This window comes from Protopterus annectens, chromosome 7.part0 (genome assembly GCF_019279795.1).
Source record: "Protopterus annectens isolate FY-2018-M chromosome 7.part0, PAN1.0, whole genome shotgun sequence".
Classification (NCBI taxonomy): Eukaryota; Metazoa; Chordata; order Ceratodontiformes; family Protopteridae; genus Protopterus; species Protopterus annectens.
Window position 1 is genome coordinate 1,207,970,561 of NC_056739.1, and position 13,207 is coordinate 1,207,983,767.

The following is a 13,207-nucleotide window of genomic DNA, read 5'->3' on the forward strand; positions in this document are numbered from 1 at the left end:
TTTTGAGTCTGTTCATATAGGACAAGTGTTTAAGGCCTAGGATCCTCTTTGTGAGGTACTTATGCGGCTTCTCCAGTTGCATGTATCTAGTAAGGTACATGCCAAATGGGGCATTGTACTCGATGATTGGCCTAATGAGGGAAGAGTAGAGGGAGACCATAACCTCTTTCTTCCTGGATGCAAAACCCTTAGTAATTAGATGTGCCACATAGAAGGACTTTCTGACTACAGTGGGAATGTGGTGATCAAAAGAGAGGTTGTTGTCAACCTGTGTTCCTAGATCTCTTATAATGCCTTCTGTGTTCAGCAGACTACCATCAATGTATTAAATCATGGGAATCGGGTTTTTCCCAAAGGGGATGACTACACATTTTTTGGGATTGAGCTTAAGGCCATGGTTCTGACACCAGTCGTTGGTCACAGTGAGGCCATTCTGTAGGATGTCAGCATCACTTGGGGAGTTAATAACTCCCAACTTGCAATTGTCTGCAAACTTTGTCAGCCAGAGTCCCTTCGTGTTGGCCTGGACTTCAGAGAAGTAGATACCAAACAGGAGAAGACCCAGGACCCAAATCCTGTGGGACTCAATTCGTGACTAATCGGCAGGCTGACTTGGAGCCAGCTACTTTCACACTGGGGGTTCTATCTGTGAGCCAGTTTGCAACCCACCTAGTGATATAGGGGTTGATGCCAAGCTTAGTGAGTTTTTCTATGATTCCTGAGTGAGGAATGGTATCAAAAGCCTTGGCCAGATCAAGGTAGGCTGTATGAACCACCTTGCCTTCATCCACAGCTCTGGTGACTGACTCAAAGAAGTCGACCAAGTTGAGTAGGCATGATCTACCCTTCACAAAACCAAACTGTGTGGGATCCAGAGTGTGGAGATTCCCTATATCCTTGTTTATTAGGTCCACGATGATATGTTTCATAGCTTTGCATATCAGACTTATCAGGCTAATGGGGCGATAGTTCCCAGGATCTGTAGTCACTCCTCATTTGTGGAGAGGGATAACTGTAGCAGTGCGCCATTCGGCAGGGACAAAGCCTGAGGTGAGGCTGTGATTGAACAGGGCATACAGGTGAGGTGCCAGTTCACTCTGTAGTTCTTGTAGAACACAACCAGGGATAATGTCAGGTCCCATAGAAGCTGTATTCTTGGCCCTGGACAGTGCTGTTTTAACCTCTGCAGCAGTAATACTGGGTGCCTGGCAGTCTACTGGTATTGATTGGTCCTTTGGGGAGGGGGAGAGGGGTAAAGTTGGCACTGAATCTGTCTGCCAGTATGCTGGCAATATCTGATGTTCGTGGTTCACTGTTGCAGTCATTACACTTGGGTTATCCTGCTGGCAGGCTACCTGCAGTCGGCCTGAATTCCAAAGTCCTGGTCCGGCGTCGGTTGCTGTCGCCTCTTCTCTGACATCAGTGCGCCAGGGGTATAAAAGATGCAGCCGACGCCATTTTCTTCAGTCTTTCTTGCCGAGCGGTGCCCGAAGCAAAAGCAGTTCGCAAGTGCCAGTTGGCTGACTCCTGAGATTTTCGAAATCGAATTTCAGATCCGAAGTCTTCAATAAAGCTAAGTACCCCATTGGGGAAACATTTTTCTTGCTCCAGACCGATGTCAGAAAAAGTTAACAATTGTATTTCTTGTGGGAAGCAAATACATCATAAGGATTTCAATTCTTACTGTATTCCTTGCTTAGGCCCTGACCACGACATTGCTAGTTGTAGGTTTTGTACTAGATTTAACCAACACACTATTAAGGGTCGGTACGATTTTGCTTTTCATTATTTTGGCAGAAGGTTTAACTATATAATGCCGTCGGAACAACCGACGACCAGAATTCATAAAAAACGCAAGGATAAAGACAAGGACAAGCATCCGAAGTCCAAAACTGATGACGAAGCCTCTTCTAGGCCAATCGCCAGTTCGCCTGTGCTCAGTGAGGCGCTTTTGCAGCCCCTGACTCCCGCTACCTCAGAGCCACAGGCCGCCTCCGACTCCCACATGGAGACAGCTAAGCCTCTGGATACTCAAGGTATTGGCCCTTCGGAAATTAATCCCTCAGATGGGTCTGGAGCTGCTGAGCAGGCATCAGCTTCTGAGGGTGTCTTCAGACCTACACAACTTTATATAAAGCCTACTTCAGCATCCAAGACAAAGTCTAAAACAGTTTTAAAGACAAGGAAACCAGTACAGCATTCTCCAGGACAGACTTCTATGCCTAAGAAACAGATGCTCAAAATGGCCGAAGACCTAATTACTTTGATCAGGGGTTCCCATCCCCCTCCTGATAAGAGGCCTAGGCAAGATACTGAATATGATTCCTCTGATCAGGTTTCCATTTCCAGTGATTCCTCTTCTGAACAGGGATATTCTGTTCCTCCCTATGAGGATTCTGATGCTGAAGATTCTATTCCTTCAGCTTCTCCTCCTGAGGACTATTCATTTGGGGAAACCCTGCATACCATGAGGGAGCATTTCCACTGGGAGAGCCAAGATTATTCCGATTATAAGAAAAGACTTGGAGACTTTCTTCTTTCCTCAGCACAGACCTCTTGCAATTCCCCCTTTTCTAGACGTAGTAGATGATGTATTTTCAGAGTCCGGCCTGTCTCCAGACTCTTTACCTCCTGCTCCTGTTAAGCCAGACAGATACTACAGGGTTCTAGAGTCCCATAAAATTATTTACAAAAACCCTGCTGCTGACCCAGAAACGATCTCACAGGGTCCCAAAGGAGTCAAGGCTGTTCTGCTAAAAACCCTGTCCCCTCGAATAGAGATTCTAGGGCTTTGGACAGATGGGGGAAAAAGTTTACACTTCTGCTACCTTGGCTGTAAGGGCTTTAAATTGTCAATTTCATATGCTCAAATATCAGCAATACTTAATGACTTTGTTAAAACAAAAAATGTTGACAAATTCTGAATGTTCTGAGAACAAAGAGTTGCAGGATTTATTGCATGCAGCTGAACAAGTGGGAAAACATACTTTGCAGTGTGGCTATGATTCACTGGAGGCCTCGTGCAGGGCCACTGTTACAGGTTCTGTTATTAGAAGGCATGCTTGGTTAAAGGAACAGAATCTGCCTGATCATGTTAAAGCAAAATTATTGGATGCTCCATTACAGCATGATACTTTGTTTGGTGTTAAGGCAGAAGAGGTGTTGAAGAAAATGGAGGATAAGGCTAAATCTGTGCAGACAGTAAAGGATTTCTTACAGGTACAGCCACCCAGATTTAGCAGGAACTGGCCCTCTAAGAATTGGTCCTTTCCAGTGTCAGACCACAAAGAGGCAGATTCAGACACCCTAGAGGCAGGCAACAGCCCCAGGGCTCATACAGGCTCAAACAATGGGGTGCTTCTACCTCCAAAAGCAGAGAAGACAAATCACAACCTTATAGAAAACAGTCCCAATGACTTCCCTCTGCCAATGCCAATTACTTATTTTTTGGCAGCACCCCTAGGAGGAAAGCTAGCACTTTTTTCACAAAACTGGCACAAGATCACCCAGGACAAATGAGTCTTAAATATAGTCTCTCAGGGCTACAGGTTCCACTGTCACACCCTTACAAAGGCAAAAGGTATGCCAGACCTGCCACACAATCAATGGGCAGAGGCACAAAAACAAGTTTCATCTCTCATGGACATGGGGGCTATTTAGCCAGTGCCACAACAAGAGCAGGGACAAGGATTTTACTCAAGACTTTTCTTAGTACCAAGAAAGGACAAAGCCTGGAGACCAATTCTGGACCTGTCTATTCTAAATACTTTTCTGGACATCCCAAAATTCAAAATGTTGACTCTACAGCAGCTTCTGCCCATGCTGGACAAGAAGGCTTGGCTTGTAACTTTGGACCTCAAAGAGGCATACCTGCATGTCCCAATCAGACAATCTTGTAGAAGATACCTCAGATTCATAGCTGGCTCAATGCACTACCAATTCTCTGCACTGCCCTTTGGCTTATCTACTGCGCCCAGGGTCTTCACAAAATGCCTGGCAGCAGTAATTGCATTTTGCAGACAAAGAGGAATTCAAATATATCCCTACTTGGACGACTGCCTTATTCAAGCAAAGACCAAAGATATTCTACTACAGCATCTGGCGTTTGTAAAAAGATGACTAATTTGCCTAGGGTACACAGTAAAAGAAAAGAAATCAAAACTAGTACCCTCTCAAGAGATAATATTCCTGGGTGCAAGCTTAAATACCATTGCCCAGATAACTTATCTCACGCCAGACAGACAAAGGCAACTGACATCTTACTTCAAAAACATGGCAACAAAGACCCAGTTATCTGCAAGAAATATTCTGCAGGATGTGGGCTACATGGCATCCTGCATTCTACTAATTCCATATGCAAGACTGCATATGAGGAAACTACAGTGGTACCTAAAAAGTGTTTGGACTCAACATTGCCACAGCCTGGAAACAGTAATTACTCTCATTCCCTGCCTGCAACAGGAATTTCATTGGTGGGCACAGGCCTGTCACCACAACAAGGGACAGCCATTCATCTTACCCACTGCCTGGCAAACACCAACAACAGATGCATCAGATTATGCCTTGGAGGCGCACATGGCAGGAAAATGTATTCAGGGCACATGGCCCACAAACCAAATGCATCTTCATATCAACCAAAAAGAGATGCTAGCTGTGCAAAATGCCCTGACAGCCTTCAGGGACCTACTTCATCCAGGACAACTGCTGATAAAAACGGACAATACTACAGTCATGTGGTACATAAACAAGCAAGGGGGCACACATTCCTACCCCCTCTGCAGACAAGCCATGACTTTGTGGAACACAGCATTGACTTATCGAGTACATCTGCAAGCACAATTCCTGCCAGGAAAGACAAATACTTTGGCAGATGAACTAAGCAGAAACCTCATGGATCCTCATGAGTGGAAACTAGATCCACAAGTCTTCAACGTGATAACAGGGAAATGGGGATGTCCAGACATAGATCTATTCGCCTCCCCTCATGACTGCCAGCTACAGAGATTCTGCACTCGGACTCATCACAAGCAAGCATGGAAAGTGGACGCCCTTTCATTCAGCTGGAAAGCCCTTATAGTATATGCCTTCCCTCCTCTGCCTCTCCTCTCCAAGGTACTCCTAAAGGTCAGACAAGAGAAGCTAAAAATGATACTGATTGCCCCAGACTGGCCACGCCAGCACTGGTACCCAATCCTAAAGAGCTTGTCTCAAGGCCCAGCCTGGACATTGCCTCTAATACCTCATTTGCTGACCCAACAGAACAATCCGATCATGCACAGCCAACTCCGAATCCTAAATCTGGCTGCATGGCGGATAATGTAATCATTCAGAACACACCTCTCTTTAAAGCAGTTATGGATGTTATTTTGGAGGCCAGGAGGCCCAGCACCAGAAAATCTTATGCAGAAAAATGGAAGAGATTCTGTGCTTGGAACCAAGCACAGGGAATTGATACGCTTGTACCAAATATTCCTCAGATTTTGCAATACCTAACTGAGATGCTGGACAAAGGCCTATCCTTCTCATCAATTAAGATCCATGCCTCTGCCATTTCAGCTCATTACAATATGGACCCACCTATTTTTTCTCATCCACTGCTAAGACAGTTTCTCAGAGGGGCCAAAAACATAAGACCTCCTAGGAAAGCTCCAATACCTTGCATGGGACCTCAATTTTGTCTTGGAAAAACTCACACTGCCTCCTTTTGAGCCAGCCAATACAACAGAAATAAAATACTTATCATGGAAAACAGCTCTCCTCCTAGCAATAACTTCAGCAAGAAGAGTCTGAGTTGCAGACACTAATGGCTGTGGAACCTTTTATTATTTTCCATCAGGACAGGGTTTCTCTAAGGACAAACCCGACATTTTTGCCTAAGGTAGTGTCCAGTGTGGCTCTTAACCAAACCATACATTTGCCTACCTTTTATCCAAACCCACAGAATAAGGGGAGAGACTTCTGCATTCTTTAGACATACACAGACAGCTACTCTTTTACTTGGATAAAACTAAAGCCTTCAGAAAGACTGAGCAACTCTTAGTGGCATATGCTGCAGGATCGCAAGGAAAAGCCATTTCAAAGCAGTCTATTTCAAAATGGATGGGGCACTGCATTAGTTTCTGCTATTCACAACATGGCAAATCAGTGCCCAAGGGTATTAGGCCACATTCTACCAGAGCAGCAGCCACTTCAGCAGCCTTCCTCAGAGGAGTACTAAACAAGGATATTTTGGAGGCTGCAACCTGGACTTCAGTGCACACTTTTACAAAGCACTACCATTTACCTATCTACTCTAAATCCAGAGCAGGCTTTGCCACTGCAGTTCTGCAGGGCCTCATAGCCACTCCAAACTCTATTTAGGCCCAGCTACCCAACCTCAGCTTTGGGATTCAACCCAAGTGTAATGACTGCAACAGTGAAACACGATGAACATAGTACAGTTGTGTACCTACCATAAATGTAGATGTTCGAGTGTGTTCACTGTTGCAGTCCAGGTTACCCTCCTACCATCCCCCTTTTTTCTTTGCTGGGACTTATCTGTGCCTCTCTATTCTATACAACCTATGTGGTGTATTTGCTTGTAGATGAAGGTTATGTGCATGCTTTTTTATGATCATAATATTTACAGCCTACCCTTTTGGGGGCACCTGACATCTGGGGCAAGAAAAACTGAAGAAAATGGCGTCTGCTGCATCTTTTATACCCCTGGCGCACTGACGTCAGGGAAGGGGCAACAGCAACCAACGCCGGACCAGGACTTTGGAATTCAGGCCGACTGCGCGTAGCCTGCCAGCAGGATAACCCAAGTGTAATGACTGCAACAGTGAATACACTTGAACATCTACATTTATGGTAGGTACACAACTGTACTTTTTCATACCTAGCTTTAGAGGATTTGATGAGGGATCTCAACTTTTTGTTGAGGCAGATAAGGGAGTTTTTCCAGTCTTGGGACTTCACCTTATTCCGCATCAGTTTCCTCCTCCTGTTGTAGAATTTGTTTATGGCAGGGGACCACCAGATTGGCTTCCTTTTTTGGAGGAGAGTGTCTTGGTTCTATTGGGTATGGCGAGATCCATGCATTTGTGTACATGTTCGTACAGTGCATTGGTGTATGATTCTGCGGTCACGCAATTATTTTCCATTTGCATGGGTGCCGTGAAGTTAGCCACCTCTGATTTTAGGAGCTTTGGAGAAGTTTTTCATGGTGGCTGCCTTTGCTGGGGGTGGGGGTGGGGGTGGATTTCCAAGGTGATTAGTTTGTGGTCAGATCTAACCAGGGAGGAGCTGACTATTGGTGTAGAGCAACGGTCACCCATGATAGTAATGACTAGATCAGGGATGTTGCTACCTCTAGTGGGGGTAAGAACGAGCTAGTCCAGGGAATTGGAATTAATGAACTCCAGGAATCATTGGTTAAGTGTATTGGTACATGAGTAGTTTACCCAGTTAATGGAGGAGTACTTGAAGTTGCCTAGTAAGAGTGTTAGGTTGGACCCTAATATTCTCCAGGGTGCTTAGGAACGTGGAGTGCGAGTCTTGGGACATGGTTGGGGACCTATAGCAGGCTATGATCCAAATCACTGTCTTACCCAATGTTAGCTGCACCTGAAGTATCTCTGATGCTCTGATGCATTATGTTGGGCTACCAATCTGGAGGTGTGTGCATCCTTTATGAATATGGAAACACCACCGCCTTTGGAGCTTCAGTCAAAGTTCTGGGGCCTGAAAGGTGTGAAATGAGTTATAGCCTGGTAGTGTTAGGGGTGCTATCTGCTGCCTTGAACCAGGTCTCTGTTACAGCACAAATGTCGATGTTCTCCATTTTAAGGAGTGCCTTGAGCAAGTGCATTTTGAGATTTAGACTTCTAGCGTTGAGCAACATGACCCTCAGATTGCATTCGTTTGTAACTGTTACGGCGGTAGTATGGTCTTTGGAACACCGCCTAAAAAAGGCACTATAGGGATGGCAAGAGCCTTGGCGAGTATCCGGAAGTCCAGTGGTGACAGATGCAGGCCTTCTGTGGCAAAGCATTGAAGTCTGTCAATCATGTCATTCCAGGCAGAAAGATACTGGATTCTGTTAGAGTGACACCAGAAACTTAGCCAGTTGTTGAAATCAATCATTTTCTGCTTATACTGTGGTATCATTCTGGGTGATGGTGCTAGGATCATACCTTCCTTGGCTACATAATCTGAGGGGTTTACTTTATAATCCCGAAATCTTGAAATACTGAATTTCAGAATCTCGAGATCATAAAGCCGAAACCTTAAAATCCCGAAACCCCAGAAGCACAAATTTAAAAATCGCGAATCCTACACTAACCATACACCACACACACACATACACATACACACACCCCCCTCCCACACACATACAAGCAAGGGGGCAAGCCCCCCCTGCACCCCGGGCCGCACCCCCACATCCCCCTACTTAAATATACTAACTCCAAGGTCACACTACACAAACACACAAAAATACCACCATACAAGCTACATTCCCCTCGCGCACACACACATCACAGTAACAAAACACACTGGCACGCACTAAAGCCCATAACCACAACCCTTACACATACATATTTACCTGAACTTCTAGCTATCCATTCACAAACCGCAACACCATAAATGCTATGTCAACATCTCCGAACTTTGGGATTTTGAAATTTGCGCTTCTGGGGTTTCTAAATTTTGAGCTTTCGGCTTTAAAATCTCGGGATTCTGAAATTTGATATTTCATAATTTAGGGATTATAGTGTGTTCCCAATCCGAGAGCTCCTCCTTGTCTCTCTCTCATTTAGTCCAGGGAGGTATGTCTCAGGTCATTCACACCCACATGTACAATGACAGAGTCATATTTGTACCTGTTGTTGAGCAACCCGAGTGCATGCATTATGTGTTGGATCCTGGCACCTGACAGGCAGCTGATTGTTACTTTCTCCTTATTCAATCTAGTGAGTGGGACATCAGTGTGCCTCACTATTGAGTCACTTATGACTAATGTGTTGGGCATGCTGTTTTGCCTTAGGGGCTTTGGTTGAGTGGCATGCTGTTTAAGAGAGTTATGTGTTTCGTGGTTAGTGTTGTATTGTGGTGGTCGAGTGCATTTCTGCCTTGGAGGTCTCTGCTGCTTAGGAAGATATTTATTGAGAGCCTCTGCGAGGTTGGGTGTGTGGTTTTCTGTTTTTATGTGAAGGCAGTGCCGGTGTGTGTCCCGGTGGGCTATGTGTTCCATGTGGTGTGGTGCAAGTGTTGACCTTCTCCTCTTGATCAGCTATACCAGTCTTGACTGGAGAGTGTATGGCTTCCAATTTGGATATACAAGTGCATCTTTCACAAGTCTTGAGTGTTGGAAGGTAAGAGGAGAGGGTTGTCGGCAGTTGCTACATTGCCTCTGGATGCCCAAGTTCACCAGGTTAATAGGAGAAAGCACAGTGAACTGACCTTTAGACATGCCTGGAGGGGTGCACGTTGATAAGTACTAGATTTGTTTCCTTGTAGAACATTTAGTGCTGGTAGCACTTGTGTGCTACAACTACAAGAATTCTGGTAAAGTGCTAGACTAATAAGCTAGTGCAGGAGAGGAGAGAACTAGTAGATCTAAGGGAAAAATTGAAGAGCAGACTCTGGCATCGCTCAGAAGCTTTCAGACAGTCCTGGATACAGCAAGTCTATATCTGGACTAGACTAGTTACAGGAAAGGTGGGAAACGAGCAAACATGGGCTTTTAAACCAGAAAGTTGAGAGAGATGGAAAAACTGTCCAAACAGCCAATAAACTACAATTTCTGGGCCAGGAACTACTCCTCTTGTGGTAGATAGGCTACAAAGTGCTTACCACTCCCACTGATATGCTAGAAGGCTTCTCTCCAACACAGAAAGGCTTGGGGGCTCAGAAGCTTATAGTCTTGGACAAAGCAAATCTGTATCTGGACTAGACTAGTTACAGGAAAGGGGGGAAACAAGTGCAAGCACAGGCTTTTAAGCCAAAAAGTTGAAAGAGATGAAAGAAACTGCCCAAAAGACCAAAAAACCACAAATCTGGGACAGAAACCACTCCTCGTGTGGTGGATAGGCTACCTAGTGCTTACCACTCCCAGTGATGAGCTAGAAGGCTTCCCTCCAACACAGAAAGGTTTGGGGAGCTCAGAAGCTTACAGGCAGTCCTGGATACAGAAAATATGTATCTGGACTATACTAGTTACAGGAAAGGGGGAAACAAGTGCAAATGCGGGCTTTTAAATCAGAAAGTTGAGAGAGATGGAATAACTGCCCAAACGGCCAATAACCACAATTTCTGGGCCAGAAACCACTCCTTATGTGGTAGATAGGTTACCTAGTGCTTACCACTCCCACTAATAAGCTAGAAGGCTTCCCTCCAACACAGAAAGGCTTGGGTCTCAGGAGCTTACAAACAGTCCTGGATACAGCAAATCTGTATCTGGACTTGACTCGTTACAGGAAAGGGGGAAACAAGCTTAGCATTTTTTTTTTGTTAGCAAAGTGGGAAAAGGAGAAAGCTGGAACAGAGGGTAATTCAAGATTAACAATCTAAGTGGATTGTTCTTCACAAATGTTCTCTCTCTGTTAGGTAGACTGAACTAATGACACTAGACTGGGAGGAGTATCCCAGATCAAATATACAGTATGGGCAGGCATCTGCAAAGCCACCAAGTGTAAGAACAAGACAACAATGGGGAGGGGGATGAGAAACTATTACAGCTACTAGCTGTAGCCACTAAATGAAAGTTTTAAACAGATAAAGGAGCAAGGAGACTCTAGAGAATGCCTTTAACTGGAAACAAATCAGTTATACGATACCTGACTAGAACACAGAAACCTCAAAAATCAAAAATGCACAGAAAAGCATGGATAGAGCACTCACTAACAGAAAAAACAACTCTCAGTATGAAAAAGCAGTTTACAGTTAAATAATGCAGTAAACTACAATTAGAGTAATGAAACAGTATCTAGCAATGGAAAATAGTTAAAACAGTACATACATGCAGTGAAACAGTAGAAAAAACTTTATAGCAGTGCAAAATGTAGTAGATTAACTGTATAGCACAATTTTAAGTGTTACAGTAGTGCAATTCAATGAAATAAGTGTAAGAAATAACTCAATCCTGCTCTTGGAATGTTAAGTAATTTCTGCTTAGTCTCAGTAATGAATCACTTTCCACAGCCTGGTAAATACAAGCACAGCCTTTTGCAGACATGGTGTTTATATACCAGAAAGGATGGAAGATTCAAGAAGATTGAATAAGGTCAGGAAACCCTGTTCCTCTCAATAATAATGAAGACAACAGAGTATCAGCAGAAAATGGCTGCCAGAAACACAGGAAACTCAACAAACAAAACTAACAGGCCTGGAGAACAGCAGACCTTTATCAAGATTATGCCACCTGAGCAGAACACAGAAACTTCACGATAAATGCATAGAAAGAGCACTCACAAAGAGAAAATAAAAGTCTTAGTATGAAAAAACAGTTTACAGTTTAGTAATTAAATAAAAATGCAATTATAGTAATGCACACTATTACAGCAAATAGCTGTAGCCAATAAATGAAAGTTTTAAACAGATAAAGGAGCAAGGAGACTCTAGAGAATGCTTTTAACTGCAAACAGATCAGTTATACGATACCTGTCTAGAACACACAAACCTCAAAAAATGAAAAATGCACAGAAAAGCACGGATAGAGCACTCACAAACAGAAAATACAACTCTCAGTATGGAAAAGCAGTCCGTTACACTCTTGATCTTAAAAATAGATGTAGGGGTTATGAGGTTGCCATCCCCCTTGCATACAAAATTAACCATCTATCTAGCTGTGTATGTATGTGTAATCAAATCTACCTCCTGTTGCATGTGGCAGCAGTATATACCTGCCAGTATGCCTTACTGTACTGTTGTGTTCTGGTTTTCTGTAAAATAACACTAGGCCAAACGTGAAAAAAAAATTGAATTCGGTTACTAAGCAACAGACAGTTTTATATGCTGATGTAGCCATGTTTGCTGTTCTTGAGGCATGTTTAATGTTTTCTGTAATTGCCAAGAGAAAAATTGCAAGTGATGTCTATTATTGACTAGTGTTCTTTGCAAGGTGTTTGTTTTTTATTGCTAGCCTTTAAGACGGTTTCTTTAAAAGTATTGTGCATAAGATCCATTTATATTTCTTAGCTGTGAACCCTTCTTTTTAGGACATTGCTTGCGGGAGTGTTTTTTTTCCATTCTAACTCTGCTTTTTCTTCCTAGCCTTTAAGACAGTTTCTTTAAAAGTATTGTGCATAAGATCCATTTATATTTCTTAGCTGTGAACCCTTCTTTTTTAGGACATTGCTTGCGGGAGTGTTTTTTGTTCCATTCTAACTCTGCTTTTTCTTCCCTAGGTTTGGGGTGCAAAGTACAGTGGAGATGGTTCAAAGATTGTCTCTGGTGGTGATGATCAGGAAATCCACATATATGATTGTCCAGTATAATGAGCATCATGAGCATCTACAGTGGGACAGTATAGTGAATTCTGGTCTGGGAGCATCTCTATTCTGATTTCATCACTCCTGAGAAAGAGGAATTTGAGTTATTGGTGCCAGTGCAGGAGAAGGTGCAACAGGAAATGATTTGGAGCTCTTTCACCCTTGTTTTATTATTTATGTGCCCAGGATGTGGGATAAAGACTGTATTGTACATGTTTCTTCAGTGTCAGATAAAATTGTTGACCCAGTGTAAATTACTTTTATTTCGGCTGTAAAACCTACTGTGGTGGATTTGTTTAGCCTTATGTCAGTTGTCTAAATTAACCACTGCAAGCTCTTGGTACCTTATGATATATTTTTAAAAAAATAAAATATCTTTCTGAAGTAGTTGACTCACTCTTGGTACCTTATAAGATTATTTCAAAAATGAAAATATCTTTTCAGAAGTTACTGACTAGCTGTCTTAAATCTGCAGGCATTTTTAATAACTTAATATCGATTGTGCCAAGTCTGCATGACCTCCCGATGTTCGTGTGGGGTTTTGCTAGGTTTTTCAGTTTACTTCCATATTCCAGAGACATGCTTTAGTCATGTATACTTGGACTCCTTGAGATTTGTTCAGCTGTGAATGAGTGAAGCTGTGAATGAGTGAGTCGGCGGAGTTATGTATGTTTGTTAATCCTGCTGTAGGCACTGTATCTAGGATTAGTTTTTACGCATTGTGCATTTTGAGT

The 13,207-nt window shown here is 43.4% G+C and overlaps 1 protein-coding gene across 4 annotated transcripts in view; it reads left to right on the plus strand.

The window, feature by feature from the left end:
* The window catches only part of WDR61 (WD repeat domain 61), a 334,576-nt gene extending 321,719 nt beyond the window's left edge, over positions 1-12,857 (plus strand). For all 4 annotated transcript variants that reach the window (XM_044077826.1, XM_044077828.1, XM_044077827.1 and 1 more), the window contains exon 11: positions 12,390-12,857. In XM_044077826.1, coding sequence (XP_043933761.1) covers positions 12,390-12,479 — 90 coding nt within the window. In that variant the 3' untranslated portion in view covers positions 12,480-12,857. The remainder of the gene's footprint in view (positions 1-12,389) is intronic.
* Positions 12,858-13,207: the final 350 nt, after the last annotated feature.